The sequence below is a fragment of the Rousettus aegyptiacus genome, unplaced genomic scaffold, assembly GCF_014176215.1.
Source record: "Rousettus aegyptiacus isolate mRouAeg1 unplaced genomic scaffold, mRouAeg1.p scaffold_m13_p_9, whole genome shotgun sequence".
Classification (NCBI taxonomy): domain Eukaryota; kingdom Metazoa; phylum Chordata; class Mammalia; order Chiroptera; family Pteropodidae; genus Rousettus; species Rousettus aegyptiacus.
The window spans coordinates 61,879,274-61,901,511 of NW_023416312.1; the positions used below are offsets into that span (position 1 = coordinate 61,879,274).

The window sequence follows — 22,238 nt, forward strand, 5'->3', positions numbered from 1 at the left end:
ATACCAATATTTGCATCATAGGGATACCAGAAGGAGAAAGAGAGCAAAAATGACAGAAAACTTCCTTACCCTAGTAAAGGAAATGGGCATACAACTCCAGGAAGTGCAGAAAGGCTCAAACAAGATGAACCCAAAGAGACCCACACCAAGATACATCATAATTAAAGTGCCAGAGATTAAGACAGAGAATCTCAAAAGCAGCAAGAGAAAGGCAGGTAGCTACCTATGAGGGAGCTCCCATAAGACTGGCAGCTGATTTCTCAACAGAAACTTTGCAAGCCAGAAAGGATCGATGTGAAATATTCAGTGATAAAAGGCAAGGGCCTACAACCAAGATTACTCTACCCAGAAAATCTTTAATTTAGAATCTAAGGAGACAAGATCATAGATACAGAGATCATTTTGATGATTGCTGTATAGGGGGATGTTGTTGAGATGGGTGAAGTCGAGGTGGAGATTAAGAGATACAAATTGGTAGTTATAAAATAGACATGGAGATGTAGATTATAGCATGGGGGAATAGTACAATACAATAGTATTATAATAACTGTAACTTTGTAGGCCAGAAGAGGTTGGTGTGAAGTATTCAAAGAGATGAAAAGTAAGGACCTACAGCCAAGATTACGCCACCTAGCAAAGCTATCATTTAGAATTGAACTGATAAAGAGCTTCTCAGGCAAGAAAAGCCAAAGTAGTTCATGAGCACCAAGCCAGTATTATAAGAAATGTTAGGGGGATTTCTTTAAGAAGAAGAAGAAGAGAAAAAAAAAGATTAAAAATATGAATAATAAAATGGCAACAACTATATATCTATCAATAATTAAATGGATCAAATGCTCAAATCAAAAGATAGTGTGGCTGAATGGATAAGAAAACAATACCCTTATATATGCTGCCTATAAGAGGCTCACTTTAGATCAAAAGACATACACATACTGAAAGTAAAAGGTTGAAAACAGTTATTTAATGAAAAACAAAAAACAAAACAAAACAAAAGCGGGAGCAGCGATACTTATACCAGAGAAAATAGACTTTAAAACAAAGGCCATAACAAGAGACAAAGAAGGACACAGTTATCTCACTTCTGGATATTAGTCTGAAGAAACCCAAAACATTATTCTGAAGAGACGTATGAATCCATATGTTCATTGCAGTATTAGTTATAGTAGTCAAGATATGGTGGTATCCTGAATGTCCATCAATGGATGATTGGATAAAGAAAAAATAGGTGGTATGTGTGTGTATGTGTATGTGTGTGTATGTATGTATATATATACATGTATGTATGTATATATACACATGTATACACACACAATGTATGTATGTATGTATATACATATATATACACACACAATGGAATATTACTCAGCCATAGAAAAGAATGAAGTCTTGCCATCTGCAACAATATGGATGGACCTAGAGTATATTGTGCTGAGTAAGACAGATAAAGACAAATATCATATATGGAATCTAGAGAACAGAATAAACAAAAAAACAGAAAGAAGCTCATAGATACAGAGAGCGTTTTGATGGTTGCTGGTTTGTGGGCTGGATGAGTGAAGTGGGGAGGGGATTAAGAGCTACAAATTATGAAGTTATGAAACAGTCATGAAAATGTAGAGTATAGCATGGGAAATATAGTCAGCATTGTAATAACTGATACTGATAACAAATGAGTACTGGATTTACTGGGGTGATCATTTTATAAATTATATAACTGTCTACTCACTACATTATACACCTGAAAATGATATAATATTGTATATCAACTATAATTGAAAAAAATAAAAATATAAAAATTAGAAAAAATCTGATTTAGAACGGACTTCCTGTATATTGTTGACATTCAAGGGATTAAAAACAGATCAAAGAAAATAATGCTTCTTAAGTAATGTCTCTCAAATATAACCACCTATATATCCATTAGAATGATCTTTCAGAAATGCACATCTGATCATAGGATGCTACTGTTTAAATTCTCTAATGATTTAATAAAACCATTTAATTAATAGCTTCTTTTTAATGAGTGTTTATAGGGCCTGTTCCTATGCCAACCATGTTCATCCTCTACCTAATTCAATTCTTAGAACAACCTTATGAAAGATAAGTTATACAATGGCAGCACTGAGATTTGAACCCTGAAAATGTGCAAATAGAATAGAATTCAATGCTTTTAGAATCTGGTACCAGCCTACTCAGTGCCATTCTCAACAGAGCAACAATATTTGTAGTTGTTTTTTTTTTTGTCCACTCCATGCTTTTTCACATCTGTGTGCTTCTGCATATGTTGTTTCATCTGTTCAGTATGTCCTGCCTGCCTAATTTTTACATATTGTTCAAAATTCAGATGCTTATATAATCCTACCTGAACACAAGACTGTGTCCATGCTCAGTCTGTTGTAATCTTGGATGTTCCAGCATTAGAATTACTTTGAATATTTCTTCCGTTCTTTCTCTCTTTCTTGTCCTTCTGGTATTCCAATTGCACTTATTTTACTTCTTTTGTACTTCTCTCTCATTTTTAGATAATCTGTTCCTTTTATTTTCTATTCTTTTGTCTCTCTTTGTTTTTCAGTTTGGGAGGTTTCTATTGACATGCTTTTAAACTCACTGATTCTTTCCTCAGCCATATTCAGTCCATTAATGTGCCTATTAAAGGCATTTTTTTTAAATTTCTGTTTCAGTGTTTTGATTTCTAGCATTTTCCTTTTTATTTTTCCCTAAGAGTTTCTATCTTTTTTCTGTTTGTACATGTTGTCCATTTTTTTCAGAGCCATTAACATTATTAATCATACTAAGTTTAAATTCACAGACTAGTAATTCCAAAATTTCTGCCACATCTGAGTCTGATTCTGATGCTTGCTCTCTCTCTTCAAATTACACACACACACACACACACACAAGTGTATATGTGTGTATATATACATCTGTATATATATATATGTATGTATCTATATATACACATACTTGTCTTTTAGTATGTCTTGTAAATCTTTATTAAATGCCAGACATGTTGTACTGGGTAAAAGGAACGGAGATATATAGGCCTTTTGTGTGACATTGTTACATTTATCTGGCTAAGAGTTAGACTGTGTTTACTTCTTGCTGTAGCTATAGGTGTTAAAGGCTAAAATTCCCTTGTGTCCTTGGTTTTTATTCCTCTGTTATCTTTGGGTTTCCCTAGAGACTTCTTCATAAATAAGGTCTGAGTTGTTCAGTTCTTTCAGCTGTAATATTCTGTTATTATACAGGAGCCCTATTGATGTGTTGGTAAGGTGTTGTGTAAAGGAAAGTATTCTATAATCCTGTGGTTATACTTCAGCCTTTTAGTGAGCTTTGTCCCTAGGCTGTGACCATCACAAATACTTTTCAGCTTCCATCCCACCCTCCACCCCTCTGAGGTTAGGAAAGATAGCAGACATTAGAACTATTTTTCTTATCCCACTTAAAAGGCTAGAGGGGGCTGGAGTTGGATATTTCCCTTCCCCAGTCCTTTAAGGTCAGGCTATTATTAATGAGAACAGAGCTCTTTAGGTTTATTTCAAAGTGGTTACTTTTCCCCTCCTCTGCCAAAAATGTGAGAGGATTGTCTTTAGATCTTCCTTCACCTAGAGAAACGATGGGGCTCCTAGAGTGTGCCCCACCCCAAGACTGAGCCCCCAACGGAATTTTATTTTTTAAGTTAGTTCGTACTTAGTCTACAGAAATTAGTCAATTATTTTTCTCTTCTTTAATCCCCACCCCCTGACGTTCCACCCCTGACCTATGGAGGTTACCGTCTCCCTTTTTTTAGGAACTGGATCTCTGAAGGAGGGGCGTCTCTCCCCTTGTGCTCGCTGCATGCATGCGAGGCCTGGTTCTCCCGGGGCCTGGCACCCCTGGTGTACTGGGGGGAACTGTCACATTTGGGGGGACCAACGTACCTGGGGCCCAACATGCCCAGGCCCAGGCATACCTGGGGTATGGTCTGTGTCTCTACCTGGGGCACGAACCCAGGGCCTTCTGCGTGTAAAGCAGATGTGCTAACCATTATACTATGGGGCCACCCCGGTCAAGTATTTTTTAAGTGTTACTACCAGTTGCTGGCTCCTGGGGCTTCTTTTGCTCGCAGTAAGCTGTGATGCTCTGTATCCACCTGTCTCTCCAGTTTCTGGAGCAGTGGTTTCCACTGTTATCTCAGTTAGCTGATGGATATAAGAAGTATTGCTTTTCTTCTTCTTCTTCAGCTTTTTTCTTCTTGTGAAGATGACAGTGACAATGTCCAATTCATTTGCATGTCAGATCAGAAGTGAAATCAACCCTAGCATTAGAGCGATAACTTTAGATTATTTTTTTGATCATCTTCAGACTCCTGTATAAATGTGAGTCATATTATCTCCTGACAGCCATTAACATATCATAATACATGTGTATATATCTGAAAGCAGAATACTGGGGCTAATAATAATAAAATAATATTTATAGATTTTTTTAGTATTGGATATTCTATATTACAGAACATTTACATGCATTAACTCATTTAATTCTCATAATCATCCCTATTGACAAATACTATTATCACCACCTCTTTTTTATAGGTGAAGTAAGAGGTTTAGATCAATTAAGTAGGATGCTCAAGAATATACAATTTTAGATTTCACCCCAAGTGTGTGAGACTAGAACTTATACTCTTAACCATTGTAGAGTACCAACATCAACATTAGGACTGTGAAGATAGAAAATTGGAGAAATAGAGTTAGAGAGGGGAAAGATTTTCTGGAGTGGATTATCCTGGGTATTTTGAGTAGAGATAGGGTTGAGAAGAGCAAGGTTGACATCTAATTCATGGTTGTGCTCCTATCTCTTTCATTTTTAAGCTGAAGAAAGTTCAGGATTTCTGCAGATTGCTAGGCAGATGCCTAGATGCTCTATGGAATAGTTCAGTCTTCATGGAAAAGGAGGAAAGTGGGATCTGAGGGGATGGATATTAGGTGTTTGGTAAAAGGTGCTTTGAGGACTAGAGGTTATATCATTGGCTTGTGATTACACAGCTGCCTTGTGTCTGAACTTCAGTGTCAGAATAAATATTTAAATGAGACTTCCTGGTGTTCTTGTCATGAGAAATGAATTATGTGCTCTGAACAGCACTGAAGTAGCCATAACCAACAAGCCAAACTGATTGAAAAACACCTGTGTGCATGATAATGCTATCTCAAAAGTGGACTGTGAATACAGTGGTGAATATTTCAGGGTGGAAATTCCAAGATCCAAATGTAGCTGGCAACAGGATATTTCAAGAGTCTTGGTCAACAGACATTTCTGTTTAACATCATGGTTTCTCAGCCCAGCAACTGCTAACAAGTGACATTTGCCACTCTGGAAAGCCGAGAGTGAGAGAAGGAAGCTGAGCTTTAAGGGATGACATTATTTTGACTGAGCCAAGGATGTCATATAACAAACTGCTCTATGAGGGGACATCTAGGCCATGAAATTGAGCTGTTTGTTGCATGCAGGTATCTTCAGCAAGACTGGCCCTCAGAAAAACTTTCAGGTTGATGATGTTTATTTTAATGTTTTCAGGGGCTTTAAGTAATAGAAGAATTACACACCAAAAACAGTATTAGGGCCATGCTCACATTTGAGGCTGTGGTGGTGTGTTTTTGCCTCAGATAAACAACCATCTTGAGACTTGACCTATATGTTTCAAAATTATTTGCCCAAGAGGCTATCAGAATTAAATTAAACAGTTCTAGGGGCAATGAGGTATTGCAATGTTGTGTATTCATAAGAAAGAAGTGCTGAAAAAATTGGGGCGGGAAGGAAGCAGTAACAGTATTAAGCCTAGTAGCAGCAGCTTAAGGAAGAGATGATGCAAATAATAAAGATTCTGGAAGACTTCTGAGATTCAATATAAAAAACTATGTGTAGGTAGGATAGCCAATGAGGGAACTGTGAAGAATGGGTTGGTGAGGGCAGGATGGTCATCTATGAGACTAATGAACAAAATACAGTTCCTCCACCCACCTGCTAGGATTAGCATTGGAGTGACCTTTTAGGAGCTATACATTTTCAGTGTGTTAACGTATTATGTTGCTTGGGAATGGTTAAACTATTAGTGAAAATTTATTTTTTAATCTAATTCGTTTATTAGTACTAATTTTCACAAGCAGAGCTAGAGGTTTGGAGGAGACATAATCCAGGACTGTGAAAGTTTAGGGATGGAAAACATTCTATGTGCTGGATGACCACTATATACAGTGCAACCCAACAATAGTGTAATTAGTAAACTATGTAAGCCTCTCCATTCTGGCTGCTCACATGGTAATGTATATTATCCCCATAAGCAGGTTAGAAACTGAGACTTAAGAAAAGTTAAGCAAATTTGTCCAAGATCATAGAACTTGGGAGAACCCTAGATTTTGACCTAAAGCTATGTTTTCCTAAAAGCAGTTTGCCTTTTCATCTATACAACATTGTCTGAAAAAGGGTGGAGTTGACCTGAAGATTACATTTTTTCAATGCCATAGTTAAACAGACAGACAAACAAACAAACAAACAAACCTCTATTTGGAACAAAGAATCCTTTATAAGGCTGGATAGTAACTTGGAAAGTACTTGGAACTATCTAGCTCTAACCCAAGTATATGTAAGGATTATAGGCTATTCTTCATCAAGAGTGATTTTCTAATTCCTATACATGGTTTAGATTTTACTTCTTGTGGAAAAAACCAAAGCAATGTGGAGGGAAGATGAAAATGGTTAGAGCTAACTGCATACAGCTATTATGCAAAAAAAAATTACATTAGAAAACAATACCATTTGTCTTTGAATAAAATGAGTGTATTGGCTCATTTGCCTGCCCCCACCACCACTATGTGAAAGTGAAACAGCTTAGTTTTCATTTTCCTTTCCTCTAAAAAATGCCCAAAGGGACCATATTTTTGTTTAATAACCTTCAGAATTGTTCTTTAGAAATCTGAGGCTATCAGAGTTGGAAACAATGCGAAAATAATTGTGGATTACTATTGTATGATGATAGTGGCAGCTGGGCTATTTATTTTTCTTTATGTGCAGATTTTCTTCTTCATTTTCCCAGAAACCTTATATCCTAAGCTTTAATTCTGAAGCAAATCTCATATAAGTGATGAACTTTGCCAGACATGGTATGTAATATAATTTCAGACAAACCCTTAACTGTTCTTTGGAAAGACCCTAGGGAATAAAAGCCTTATATCTAGATATCCTAGATAGTATTACTTTTATTTACTCTCTGACAATGTGTGGGGGTAGTTGTATTGGACATAAAGCAAGCTTATCTTTTAAATAAACTTGAGGGCCACTTTTTGTGTTTTGTTGTCAAAATTCCTGCTATCATAAAAGAAAAAGTTGTTACAGTAAAAAAAAAAACTAATAAATGAATACTCCCTCTCCAAAAACACTTTACACACATGCACAAAGATATACACACACATATACACTCATGCGGAGCTGAGGATTGAATGTCAGCACTGATTCTACTTTTATATAAATGGTTAAGATGTGTGCAAGGAAAGTGGAGGTGAGGGGGCCAGGAGAGGTTGAGAAGATGTTTTATGTACCATAGTTTGGAAAGTGGAAAGTGCTCTCAACTATTATTCACATACTTTGCCTCACAATCAATTTTTTGTTGCCTTAACTGACAGATTCAAAATTTGGTTGATAAAATACTTTTGCCTTGATTATTCAGCACTCTCTTGCAACTATCCCCTATACATCCCCTGATGTTTTTACAGCTTTTGGTGACCACTTTGGTTTAACATTTAAGATGAGTGGTAAACAAACTGGAATGATATTTAAAAAGTAGTCTAAGAAAATGCCCAAAAGATAAAGCTACTTGGCTGAGTATTCTTACATACTTGGCTATTGCTATATCGTTCTCATTCTCTGTAAGAATTAAACATTCCTTTCTAGAGATATTCAATCCCAGTAGCAAGAGTCTCTCACATTCCCATCATAAGAGTAGAAAAATTTACTTCAAATCCCAAATCTTATTCTCTGGTCATATATCACTAAACCCAGAAAGTAAGTGGATAATTTCTCCTTTCCGTTACTAAAGCAAAGTATGCCCTCATTTCACCAGCAATGTTTCTAGAGAACTCCTTAAGCCTAATTGTCTAGACCCCCCCTCCCGCCATCCAAATGGATCTCATGACTCTGAGGAGGGAGACTGGAATATTAATATTAGTTTTTACTATAAGAAGGAATAAACGAAACCATTGTAGACATCATTGCCAATGTAAAAGCCTATTATGCATTTTTAATGATGCCTAAGACTTGCTTGTAGTATACTATGTTGCTAAATGAACACTATATCCTCTTAGGACTCTTAAGAAATAATTCTGTCAAATAGAACCAGGGCATTATGATGATATTTAGTGACTTTTAAGGTTCTGCTATACCTCTTTTGCATTTGGGGAGTTTGTATGCATTTCTGTTTTTGCTGATGTCTCTAGAGACTTTCTGCTCTTAGGATCAGGTCATTAGTGGCTCTTAGGGTGATAGTTGTGATATGTGAATTGGACACAATAAGAAATAATTGTGACTTTTTGGTCATTTACTTAACTCTTTATTTACATATTTTGAAAACTAGAGAGGAAAATACAAAAAATAAAGTACAAATTTGCCAGTACTAAGACTTAGTGGTGTGAATTATTTTTTGCTTATTTGAAAATATTTTCTCCACAGGAATGCAAGCCCAAAATGTGGAGGAGCATAATAATACAGAAAGGAAATGCTCTTCTAATTCAGGAAGTTCATGAAGAACATGGAGGAAATTATACTTGTGAACTTAAGTATGAAGGAAAACTTGTAAGGCGAACAACCGAATTGAAAGTTACAGGTAGGACTTGGTTTTTCCAAATTATGGCAAATGAACTTTTTAAGTATAATTTGGTTTGGGAAGAAAGAGTTTCCTACAAAGAGCCAACTTGCTGTGGCTTTAGAATTGGTTGAAAATCAAATAGTTGAGAAACTCATTATTAATAAGTTGTACTGATAAGCTATATGTAGAATTACAGTGTATAATTCTACATACAGAGCTTATCATGAACAATTAACTTATGGAACAAGGGTACAGTTGCTGTTTATCTGTTCTCTGCCTTTTTGAGATTCTTAATTCTTCAAAATATCATTGATTGTTACTAAACATCTCAGAAAAAATATACTGGAACCATTCTAGAATACTGACTTAACACATATGTGGAATCTCCTTGTAGGTGAAGGCTGCCTCAGAATGAGGTTCTGTTGGGCTTTTGGAATACAGTCTTCTTGGACTACAGACAAAATATCATTTATACAAAATTGCTTGTAAATGAGTGGCATTATTGTGAGCTTCTAGTGATTCTTAACTGTAGGAACTCCAAAAGAATGGATGCATGTATTTGTTTTAAATGTGAAATTAAAGCGAAATGTGAACTAGTAATCATAGTTGTAGAAGAGAGAATCTCAGGATATTTTTACCTGTTGGAAAATTTTCTAATGTAATTTTCAGAATCATAGGATAGCTATCCCTGAAGATGGATGTGATGGGTTCTAAGAAACTGTGCAATAAAAAGTCTACCTGCTGTTGTTTCTCAGCAAATCTTGACTAGTTTTCTTCTTATGTGTGTTTTAGATATGTGTTTGTATGTATAAGTATACATACGTTTGTATTGTAGGTAAAATCTGAGGAAAAGTAAAATTTGACATTATCCAGACAATTATAATACTGATTACTTTAATTAACGTATTACTAATGTACTTGGATGTTACCTAATAATCTAATGTTGACATCAACTAGTTGATTAATTATAACATATTCTTGCTAATGTTAGGAATACAGATATTCTTCTGTATTATTTTTGTATATGTCTAGCAACATTTAACATTTGAGATAATGTCAAAATCAGTCTACTAATAAGGAAACTTACTGAGTGAGTTCATTGATGTAACTCATATATTTAATTAAGTTTTTGATCCCCAAGAAAGTAATTTTTGTCTGTTTCAAAATTCTGAATGTTAACACCAGGAGTAAAAAAATATTAGAAAATAATAAATGTACTTTAGCTCAGCAGTCCCCAACCTTTTTGGCACCAGGAACCGGTGCTCCTGTGAAAATCTAATGCCTGATGATCTAAAGTGGAGCTGAGGAGGTGATGTTAGTGCTGGGGAGTGGCTGCAAATACAGATGAAGCTTTGCTCACTAGCCTGCTGCTTGCTTCCTGCTGTGCACCCTGGGTCCTAATCGGCCACAGATCAGTCCTGGTCTGTGATCTAAGGGTTGGGGTCCCCTACTTTAGTTCACTTGCTATTCTAATACTTGACAGTACTGATGCAGGACAGGACAAATTTCCCTGGGTTGGTGATAGGGGGAGACCAAGCCCTGCACTGAGAAAAGAGGGTCCTTTGGCGGTGCGTGTAGAACGAATTCAACACACATGCCAAAGTTAGAGTCAAAAGGAAAGTTTATTAGAAAATGGATAGCATTCCACAGAGTGTGGTCTCCTCTCAGAGGGAGAGAGTGAGAGGGACAGTGAGAGAGAGACAGAGTAAAGGCACTGAGAGGGACGTGGGAAGGCAGTGAGTGGTGGGGGGGGGTGAGTGTTCAGGGAATTCAATTCATATATCATTCTTTAGTTCCTGTAAATCATAGTTTTAAAGACTTTGTTAACCCATTTCCTTTGATATGGACATACAGTGAGGAAGGGGAAGATTATGTAGCATGAAAAGGTAAGACTAAGTAGAATGAAAGGCTTACTGGTAGTTCCCAGCCTTTAATCCACAGGTTCCCCCATGGTTTTAGCCATAGGGAACAAATGATTTTATTTTGTGTAGGACAGCCATTTAAGGACACTCTGTTGCTCCTGTTTCCCCCTCTAGAGGTGTGAGAAAATGGGATTGTAAGCAATCCCAGTAGAAATCTTCCTTTGTTCTGAAGGTGTCCTCCTGGCATGACTGCACGGCTGATGAGAATACTGAAGTCTCTGAATGTAGCTTGATAAACATTTTGAATTCTCTTGCCTCCTCCCTACATTAGTATTACTTCTTAGTCTGAATTTGTAGAGTACCTTCTGTGAAAATTTTAATTATTCTTTTGATTAGAATACGTGTTCTTTCCCCAGGAGCTTTCAAAATAACTACCATATTGGGCCAACCCAAATATCTGATTTTGATTAATTTCTGATTTCCTAAACATGAACTAGACTTTCTGCCTCAAATAGAAGTGTCAATCATAGCCAATGGTGCATCATTAATCAGTGACTTGTCTGTGCATGAATCTTGCAGCATCATCACTTTGATCACAGTCACGCAATCCTTATCAGATGCTTGTAGAACACCTCCATTTTAGAAGCATTTCCTAAAGTTTGTTAACATTAAAGTATTTGGCTTGGTTTTAAGTAAACGTCAAACATCTTTATGCTTCCATCTAATAGGTAAGGGTGACAATACATTTGTTTCTTTAGTTTCCTTTTTATATCTGGAAAAGCAGAGCTAGAACTACTTATTTGGTGTATTTTATAAAGCATTAATTTGATTGTCCCAAACTTTTAGTATAGCTGAACTATAGTTTTAAAATCTCACCTGAACTTGACCTTCCAGGGTTCTCCAATTGTAATATCCATTAGAATCATGTGGAAGAATCCAGGTAGGGTGAAGATGAGGCTCTTTAGATACAGATTCCAAGATCTCTCCCCCAATTCAGTACATCGACTGGGAATTTGCCTTTTTGTCCAGGTGATTCTGTTGCATGCTTTCCAAGGATTATGCTTTGAAAAACACTAGCTGAGATAATGGTGCTAAATAAGTCAAAGTCATAGATTTGAGTCCCTTGTAAGCATGTTAGTCTGAATACATATACACACACATATACACACACCTGAAAACTAATTTTTATAGCCTTCAAATTGTTTCACCTAAGCTCCTAAGAGGTGTTATGAAAAATGTATGTTCTTAGTCACCAAGAGAAATCTATTGAGGGAATGTATGGATAAAGCAACCTTAATTAATGAAATGTATGTGCATTTACCATTTAAATTAAAAAAAATCTAAGTATGGTTATGTACTAAAAAAATTCAAAATAATCTTGGGTCAGTGGTCATTGTTCATATAAGGAAATATTAAGTTTATGTATTTATTTACACAGTTCAACTATTATGTTTGATGCAGAAACAAAATGACTTTTTGTATAGAAGTTGAAGAGGTTGCTCTGTAAAGGTTTATTCTTATCTGCAATATTATATGTTACATTGTGATTTGTATGGTCAATTTTAAATAGCAATTAAACAACAGATTTTCCTCTAGTGATTCAAAATATAAAACTGGGATTATTTAAAGAGTAACCCACTCATACTTGTTTTGAGTTTAGCAATATTCAGGCATGGGATAGAAATTTCAATATGAAATTGAAAGGATTGGTTAATTCCAAATCATGTAGATTATAGGTTAAGATTGCATATTGTAAGTGTGTAAATGTTAAAAGACTATAAAAGTTTTAAAAGGTTATTTTTAGACTGTTCTTTTAAAATTTATAAATCTGATAAATATTTCTTCAGTAAAGCAGGTGTTCTCTTAAAGTATATATGTGTTGCTTGCTTTAAATAGACCAGTTGTAAAAGGATCCAGATATTCAAAACTGATTAATTAGAAGGCAATAATTGGCTTTATGAAATTATTTTTCCACATAAAAGAATTTTTAGTAGGATTTCTTTAAATAGCCAACTTTCCTACTGCATTAAAATAGGATTTGATTATTTGATTTAAGTGCAACTTTCCCACAACACACTATATATATATATATATATATATATATATATATATATATATATATATATATATATATATATATCATAGCAAACCTGTGTGAAGTTATTGTGGGATTTTTTTATTCCTCTGAAAGCTCCAGATGAGTAGCGCGGGGTTTAACAACAAACAGACATGTGCAATAGCGTGTTAGTGTGTTTAGGTCATTTGGCAAAGATGCCAACAGCCAGCAGTTTTATTTCCCACACCATATTTTCTTTGGCTACTTACTATTTTATTGATATATTTTTTTCTTTTCTCACATTGTATTTTGTGTAGAGGGCTAGTTGAAGTGATAAAGAAAGAAGGGAGGGTTGGTTATATGATAGTGAGAATGTAGAACAGGTGATAATGGAAGAAGAAGAGTAGTGGGCAAGCTAATGAAACAGGCTCCTAGGATTAGAGGAGACTGTCTGCTTTGAGAAGGTCAAAGGCAGACGTAAATTATAGGGGCTTCCAAAAATAAACACAAGTAGGAAGCCAGCACTAATTAACTATATTTGGAAGATAATTTACCATTCATCCGGCAAATCATTCACAAATGCATGATTTTATGAAACTTTTTAGAAATGCACATTAGCTATTTAGGGAAAAAACTCCACTAATCTGCCCTCAGGTAAACATGCAAATAATACTCCTACTCCTGATTATTGTAGACAGCTCTAGAGTTACTGATTTGGGTCTCTTCGCACTTTAGAGATAATCTCTTAACCCCTTGGTTTCTGAACACCATGACTAGAAAGAGTGGTATATTCTATGGATATGTTTCAAAGATTTGCTGCTGAGTTACTATTAAGCAATAGTAGCAAAGCAATCTGGTAGAATTGCAAAGCGAGCTAAAACTGCAAAATGGAAATTGGGGTCAGTCTTTGGTGAAGATGTTAAAATGCTTGGCTTCAGTCAGTGCTTTTAATTTCACTTTGCGAAGTTAAAACTAACAGTAGTGCATTTTTGCAGGTGTCATTTAGATTTTATAGCTTGTTAGAATAAACTTCCTCTGGTGTGGAGAATGACAGCTATTTACATACAGGAAACACTTTCACATCATATTTGAAAACAGGATTTTTTTTTGTGGATTTTGCCCTCATTTTTGTTTCAGTAAAAAATAAGACAGTTTTGTATCTGTGGAGTATTTTATAATTTCAAAGCACTTTCACTTCTGGGATATTATTCTGTTTCTCACATAACTTTATGGAGTCAGCAGCAAAGATATTATATTATCACTATTATTATTATTATTATTATTATTATTACTATTATTACTTGTATTTCTAGTGGAATAAACTATGGCTCAGAGAATTTAAAACATTTGCCCTGAGGAGGCAGCTGATGAAGGGCTTGGCTGCACTAGAACACTAATCTGATTCCTAGCACAATGCTTTCCTGTCCTACCCCAATGTTACTGTCCATAGTTCATTAATTCTGAGTTCCAGGTCAGAAGAAGAGGAGATACAACCCCAGGAGGATCTCAGAGCTGGTAATTTCAGAGCTTAGGTCTAAGGACATCTGAAATAGCCTTTTATATGAAATGTTAATTTGCAAATCCATTGTTTTGGCTTTAAGAAATAGCTCTGATTCTATTCCTTTTATAAGAGGAAAAACATTTGTTGCTGATGGCTGAATTCAAACCAGCAAAGGGATGGTGCCCTAATCAATAGCCAAATGCTTCTAGAAATCAGGCACATCATGCACCTGAGTGGGTGTATGAGACAACAGGGAGAGGCAAGCTAGAGAGTTCTAGCAGCACACAATTAGCCCTAGCTGACAGTTATATGAGATTAAGGATTCAGTATTGATAGGCCCTCTAATTTTGAAAAGATGCTAGAAGTCTGGATTTTATGTGGAAATCCTTAACTTGTAGAGCACACTGTGTAGACCAAATAAAACATACTTGTTGGTTAAATTCAGTTGGGGAGGCTGCCTTTTTGTGCTATTTGCCTTAAAGGATTTGGTTCAGTAGCACTTTTACACAAGCGACTGACTGCCTGGGTCAGACTCTGCTCCACTATTCCCATCTCCAGAAGGAGTAGAAAAAAACCTTTAAGTGGCCTGAAGATCAGTTAATAGACAGACTGAGAACAGCACTCAGAAGTCATCCTAATCAAACCATCCAATAGACTGGTCGATCCAAGCAGAGGATAAAGGGCACGATTTATAGACATAATACTACAAGAGGGGTATTGACAAATTGACCACCTTATAGAGATGAGCAGATTTAGGTGATGAAGCAAGTTGGTCTCCAATGTTACAGATAAATGAAGATCCCTGGGGGTAAAGCTGCCCTGAAGCAGTGTGATGTGTAGTACCTAGTGGAACAAATCATTGGCGTATGTTCCCTCTCCTTCATGTTCTTGCTGAGCAGCCAATTAACATGATCTGAATGTGTGCCCTGATTATCACATGAGAATGTATCATCTTTATACCTTTGGTGTGACTTAATGAGGAAAGACCTCAACAGTCAATAGTTCTTGACTACATTAAGGAAACTTTCACGACTGACTGTGCATTTCACAATCAACTGTTCTTGTTGTTGTTGTTGTTGTTGTTGTTGTTTTGCACAGTCGCAGGTACAGAAATCTCATGACAAAAACTAGCTTGCAGCAACTCATTTCCTTTCCTCTTAGGCCTCCCTCTCCTTTCCCAGGTGACTCTGGCCTTTCCTGGCCTAGCCAGCCTGCCCTGAATGATATATTTGCCACTTCTCTGACTCTTAAATGTTGTAATGTCCTGTCTTCTCTGTAGCCTATATCCTCAGATTCTTCCTTTTTGCTAATCTAATACCTCAGTGAGATAAAGAATTCATGACTGTAATGACCAAAAATGATTCCCTTCTCAGCTAACATATTTGCAATTTAATACATACTTCAGTTCTGTAACTCATAAGCATGGCAAATGTGGGAATTTCTGACAGCTTTGCAGTGCCTGTGAGAGGACATTCCCAAAGTATGACAATTCATACCCTGCAGGTGGCTGCTTGCTCCCTCTAGAAACAAGGCCAATCCTACTCATGACGTTGGGAGACTAAGAGAGAAAATAATGCCTGCTTCAAATTAGGGGGAAGAAGGGCCTGAGTGTCAGTCTAAAGAGTAATATTTTTCCCCTTCTTCTGCCACTCTTATTTTTCTTCTCCCTTATTTTTTTCATTCTGTCTCAACCTATGACATAGGGCTATTCATTAGTCCTGTTGGTGACAGCCAGGGTCAAAGAGATTTCCAGTCTCTGTCTTAGGAAAATGTTTGTATCATGTTTCTATGCCCAGAGAGAGATGAATGAACACTATTAACTGTCCCATCAGTAGAAAGATGGTCTTGTTTCTCTCCAAATACAGGGAGTGTGGGGACATTCATTCCTGAGGGTTTATTTCACAAGTTGCTGTGCAGGAGACCTGCTTGGAGGGCTTAGGGTGAACAAGTTAGAGCACATGGCAGTAAAATATGGCAAATGTGCCCAATCCAGGCTAGTTCCACTCCAATGGCTCTCTTCCAGTGCCTGAGGTGATCATTGACTGCTGGGCTTACTTCTCTGACTTTAATTAAGGATGGAGAGTGTGTTCTTGGGAAGGGATTGGATTGTGACTTCCAGCTGTGTAGGCCCCTGAAATCCATGGGCACAAATTTTCCTAGATCCATTATGTTCATTTCTGAGAGTATCAGCCTCCTTGCTCTCCCCCAACCTGAAAGCAGCGGTTTGAGCAAGCTGAGAATATTCTATTGAGTACCCTTCAAAAGGAAAAAAAAACTAGGAGCTTGGTGTGGTGGGAGATCGGCCATGAACTAAATCCAATAGAGTACAGCAGATCCTCAGAGAACCACTATCTATTGCATCAGGCCTTATATTTTACAATAAGTCAAAATTTACAACAACCTTGGAAGGTTGGTGATAATTTCTCTATTTTATAAATGGAAGAAATGTAGACTCAGAGAGGATAAGCTACTTGTCTATGATCACACAGCTAGTAAATGGTAAAGCTAGGATTTGAACCTATATTTCTTCCAAAATCTTGCTCTTAAAACAACCTGATACAAACTACCTTCATGGATCCAGCATACGACAATGCTCAGTAAATATTACTAGTTCTTTCCTTCCTCCTTGCTTGCTTCGTGCCTTTTCATTCCTCTTTGCCAAGACAGAGCTGCACTTCTGTACTTCTGCCCTAAAACCTTCACAGATTAATCTCATTTTACAATCACCTGTCTCTTCTAAATTCCCTTGACAATTTTGAAAAAGTCCTCACCACACCATCTGACACTAATTTATAATTACTTATAGGTCTTCTTTGTGTAGGTTTCATCTTACCAATTAAGTTAATGTCCTCCAAGATTTGTTGTTACCCATACGAAGGTTTACTTTAACATTTAGATATAACATACAATTATGGAGCTAGGAGATGGATTCTCTTTTCACATATACAATCTAATTTAAGCATCTCAAAATCTATGAGGTATTGTCATTTTAGCCCCACTTTACAGATGTTGCAGTTGATATCCAAAAAGGTTAATTTTCTCAGTGTTCTGCAGCAACTAATCGATAGTGCTGACATGAAAATTAAGGTTGTTGTCCGTTCAAGGCCTGAGCCCCTTCCACTAGTAAATGTTTGTAAAACTACGTTGCTTATAGCATATGATCTGATTTAACTAGAACTAATTTTTTTATGTGTAGGAGGATGAGCAAATATCTATAAAAATATATAGAGGAAGCTGTTTCTAATATATATGTGTGTATATATGCGTGTACACACACACATACACATAGTAATTTTAGCTAATCAAAGAATTTGATTCTAAGAGAAGACTCACAGGAAGCTCTAAAAACCTGATTTGCTTCTTTGGATCTGCTTTAGAACCATAAAAACATGATTCAGATTTTTATTCAGGCAATCAATAGCTGTGTGACTTGGAGAAAAAATAATTTACCTTTCTGTGCTTCAATTTTTTTCTCCCTGTAAAATAGGAAGATATTGCTGTGTCGAGTGAAGTTAATATTACAAAAAACACTTAAAATGGTGTCTGGTAAATAGTAGGTACTCAATAAATATTAATTATTATGATTATTATCATTATCATTATCATTATCATTATCATTATCATTATTATTATTATTATTATTAGAAAGCCTGCAGATGACTTCATAGCCATTTTACCATAAGAAAACATTCTGACAAATGGTCTAAGGCAAATCGCTATTTTCAATAGGGTGCTTCATTTATAGGTGATGAATTTTAAAAATAAGGAAGTTAACCAGGGTCTATGACAAACTCAAGCAAAGGGCTACATATATAGGTATTTTAGGCAAAACTGTTTCATTAAAGGAGGTGCAATCATGTGAAATAAATGGTCAATTAAGATGGTCAGAACAAATATTATTGTCTGTATAAATGAGCTTTTGCAACTAGCAAGACATTTTAACGATGTGTGAGACAAGAGCAAAGGCTGCTGAGACAGAGCTGAGATAGAAATGGGTCCCGAGGACAAGCATATTAAGGAGAATGGCCTTTTCCTGGCCAGCAATTCTTTATGTCATTATAATTCATCACTGGTGGCTTATAATGGCAGTTAAATGGCCTACTTTCACTGTCAAATAGAAAAATAATTCATCAGTTCAAGTCCATAAATCATTTCTTGGTTCCAGGAGTGCTTTATATAGCTAGGAATCTCTTTGTAATTTGACACTATGCTCTGGCGGGGATCCTGAGGAGCAACTGGGAAGTACTGGATACAAAAGCCTAAGTGATGAGCTGTATAGGCATGAGTTTCTAAGCACAGAAAGTCGATTCCTTTCTGAGGCACTTGGCTTTGAACTTCTCTGATTGGTTAGGAAAAATACCCACTTGTGTGTCTGGCATATAGTAGTCACTTAATCTGTTTGTTGAACGAGTAAATTTAAATGTTTGTGTGTGTGCACGTGTTTTGAATCCTTTGCATCAGAGCCTACCTATAGTGTCTGATAACTCTCTACAACTATATTCTATGGAAATGAGATCTAAAAATCGTAATTATTATGTTCAGAGGATATTGGGTTAATGCACTGAGTTGTTTGTTCTATTTTGATGGTCACTAGAAACAGTGGCATAAAAGTTGCATGAGAAAGAAGTAAACTTTATTTGTTTCCGATAAAAGGTCTTTAAAACCATAGTTTCATTCACTCAATCCCCATTGCTTCTAAAATCAAACATCTGTATCTGTATCCTTATATTTTGTGCCAGTAAATTATCTTCATGATGTTATTTATCTCCTGACTAGCATATGTGGTGAAAGGTATAAAGAACATTTTGGGACAAGTAAACAAGTATTTATTATCTTATTCAGTGATTATTGACCCTGGATCCACAATTAAGATATTTGATATTCTTTTAACATTCAGCAAATACTCATCGTGCTCAGTGAATAGAGGTGAACTAAAAAATTAAAAAAATATATGGTATCTGCTTTAATTGAGCTTATAGTGTAATGGAAAGAGGGAATAGAGACTAAACAAATACATGGATAAGTATATAATTATTTTCAATAAGTGATAAAAAGGAAAATAACATAAACTAACTGAGAGGTAGGTAGGCCCTTATTTTATATTGAAACATTGGGGAAGATCTACTTGAAGTAAAATAATATTTAGGTTAAGCCCTGAGGTTCAGAAAAATAAAACATCTAGGTGGAGAGTGGACTAAAAAAATATTTCAGAGGGAACAGCATACATTGGCTTTGAGATGCCAATGATCCTTGCATGCTTAGGAAACATCTTTCTGTTTCCTCCCCACTACTCATTATGAGCAATGTGGCCGGATCACAGGGAGTAGTGGGGAGAGTGGAGCAAAGTGAGATAGGAAAGGTAGACAAGGACAAGATAATGTAGTGCCTTATAAGGTTTTGGTCTTTATCAGAAGAACAAGAAGAAGATCACTGGATGATTTTAAGTAGAGACATTTCACATTCTTTTTGACTTATATTAAACAAAATCAAAAATTTCCTCTGGATTTTCTTTAAAGAATACATGGAAGGATGCAGGAAGACAAATTAAGAGGCTATTATTATAGCATCTCAAAGATGATGGTGGCTTAGACCAGAGTGGTGGTAGTAGAGATCTAAAAATGTAGACCGATTCAGGAGATACTGTAGAGATAGAAATGATTTAACTTTCTCATGATGATTATCAGGTTTTTGGTTTTAGTAACAATGTAGACAGTAGTACTATTTACTGAAATGGAAAAGACAAAGAAAAGCAAGATTTTGTGGCAAGATTCAAGGATTTTGTTTTGGCCATGTTTTATATGAGATGCCCATTAGACATTCTGGAGGAGATGTTGGCTAGAGAGTTGGATATATAAGTCTGGCATTCAGGGAGAAGCCTGAGATAGAGATATAAATTTTTGAGTTGTCTGTACGGTATACAAGGTAGGATATAATGAAGTAATAAATTGTATGGCACAACTGATGATTATTATAGGAGATCGATGCAAACTGCAGCTCCTAGGCCCTATGTTAAATTTTTTCCTAGAATCATGACAGTGTAAGAAAGCTATCTCATCAATCCTTATCAAATTGTTAAACATCAAGCATGATGTTTGTACCTGTATTTTTGCTGATATGTGGGATGACATCCTGCATTTAGCTGACATTTGACTTGATCAGAGCTAGAGGAATATAATTAATGCCGTAATAAATAAAGTCGCTAATTATTATATATGCCAGACACCATATTAAGAACTTTATATATATATTTGTTTTTAATCATTACCACAGCCCTGAAAAGTACAGGGCCTATTTCATAAAGAAATTTAGATTCAAGAAGTTACACGACTTACCCAAGGCCACACGGCAGTATACAGTTGTCTATTCCCCATTCCGATTCCACATTTTAGGGCATTACTCTAAATTTGCTTTCAGATTCTTCTAATTTTCTAAGTCTTTTACACCTAAGGAAAATGAATAAAAGATTGAGATGGGAAAACTTGCTGCTAGATATCCTCAGTTTTGAGTAAAAGTCTAAGTTGGATTGTTGCATGGGGCATTTCCCTAGAGTTCTTGTGCATGCTTGCAACCTGCTTCTGGGATACCCATCACTTGCTGGTCATTCCCTATCCCCTAGGTATATTGAGATAAATTTGACATAATCTTGCTGGTCATTTTAGGTGACTGCCTGCTAGACTAGCAACCACCTTTACAACCTCCAAATACCTTCTTCTGAATTCTTAGTTTGAAGACCGCTCCTTAGAGGATGACAACTCCCTATGTGTGGTACAATCAAGGGAGCATAGGAACTGGTACATAGTTTATTTACAATAAATGATAGCTACTATTATTATAGTTTTTATCATCTCATTGAATAATAACTTCACAAAAGCCCTATGAGGTAGGTGTTATTATTTTACTGGTGAAGAAATTAAGACCGAACAAAGTTAAGTAACTTGCCAAAGGTCACACAGCTATTAAGGGACTGAACTGAAATTTGAAGGTTGATATCTCTGATTCCTAAGCTTATGATTCATGCATTCTCAAGTTTAATGATCAAGTGAAGCCGGGGGGCTGCATTAGAAAACATTGTGAGGTAAAGTTAGATAAATAAAATAGAATTGATTACTGGAGGGCCCTGAATGTTCTGGAGGATATCTCATATTCTTAAAACATTTGGGAATATGCACAATGGAAGAGTTATGATTTTTCCTCACTGACAAATATGATTCCACTTTTGGACAATACCTGTTTCCCAATTGAAATTCTTCACAGCTGTGGGTAAACCCTGCTCCATAACTTGTGCCTGTTAGAGCCCAGAAGGCTTGCTTTCCCTTGAGCTGTATGGTTTGCACATCTTTCCTTCTTGTAGTTTCTCATTTTAACACAAGTCAGGAAAGATTTTTTTGAGTCTCTTCTCTGCAAAGGCACTATGCTAGTCACTGCTGCAATGTTTGTTGGGAACACACAGGCACACCTCATCACACCAACTGGCTTATGTAAGTCTAGAGGGTGAGGAGAACTAGGAAGAAAGATACTGGACAGATAGCCAATATCACTTTTTTGGAGTTTCTACAAGAAAGAGGATGCATTTGTCCTGTCTTGCCAACTAATATTCTCTAATTTTTGGAGGCTTCTTTTTTAATAAATTACTTTCTACTTGCCTGAAGTTCTAGCTACACAGACTTTTGATTTACTCAGTAACATTTGCAAACTAGACAGGAGTAGATAAGATATAGAAGGAACTTTGAAGTGTATATAATCTAGCCCTCTCATTCTGTAGATGAGGTAGTAGAACTCAGGTTGATTTATGTACCCAAAGACACAGTTTTGGAGCAGATAAACTGGGACTTTTCCCAATACAATCCTGCTTTCTACAACTTTCTAGCACTCCACAATAACTTTATTTTTCTAATTTTATTTTTAATTAAATTTATTGGGGTGACATTGATTAATAAAATTATACAACTTTCAAGTGTACAATTCAATAATATGCCATAT

The 22,238-nt window shown here is 36.1% G+C and overlaps 1 protein-coding gene across 6 annotated transcripts in view; it reads left to right on the top strand.

The window, feature by feature from the left end:
* Positions 1–22,238, top strand: part of IL1RAPL2 (interleukin 1 receptor accessory protein like 2) — a 1,139,149-nt gene that overhangs the window by 605,223 nt on the left and 511,688 nt on the right. For all 6 annotated transcript variants that reach the window (XM_036226644.1, XM_036226645.1, XM_036226646.1 and 3 more), the window contains one exon: positions 8,704–8,857. In XM_036226644.1, the coding sequence (XP_036082537.1) occupies positions 8,704–8,857 (154 nt within the window). The remainder of the gene's footprint in view (positions 1–8,703; positions 8,858–22,238) is intronic.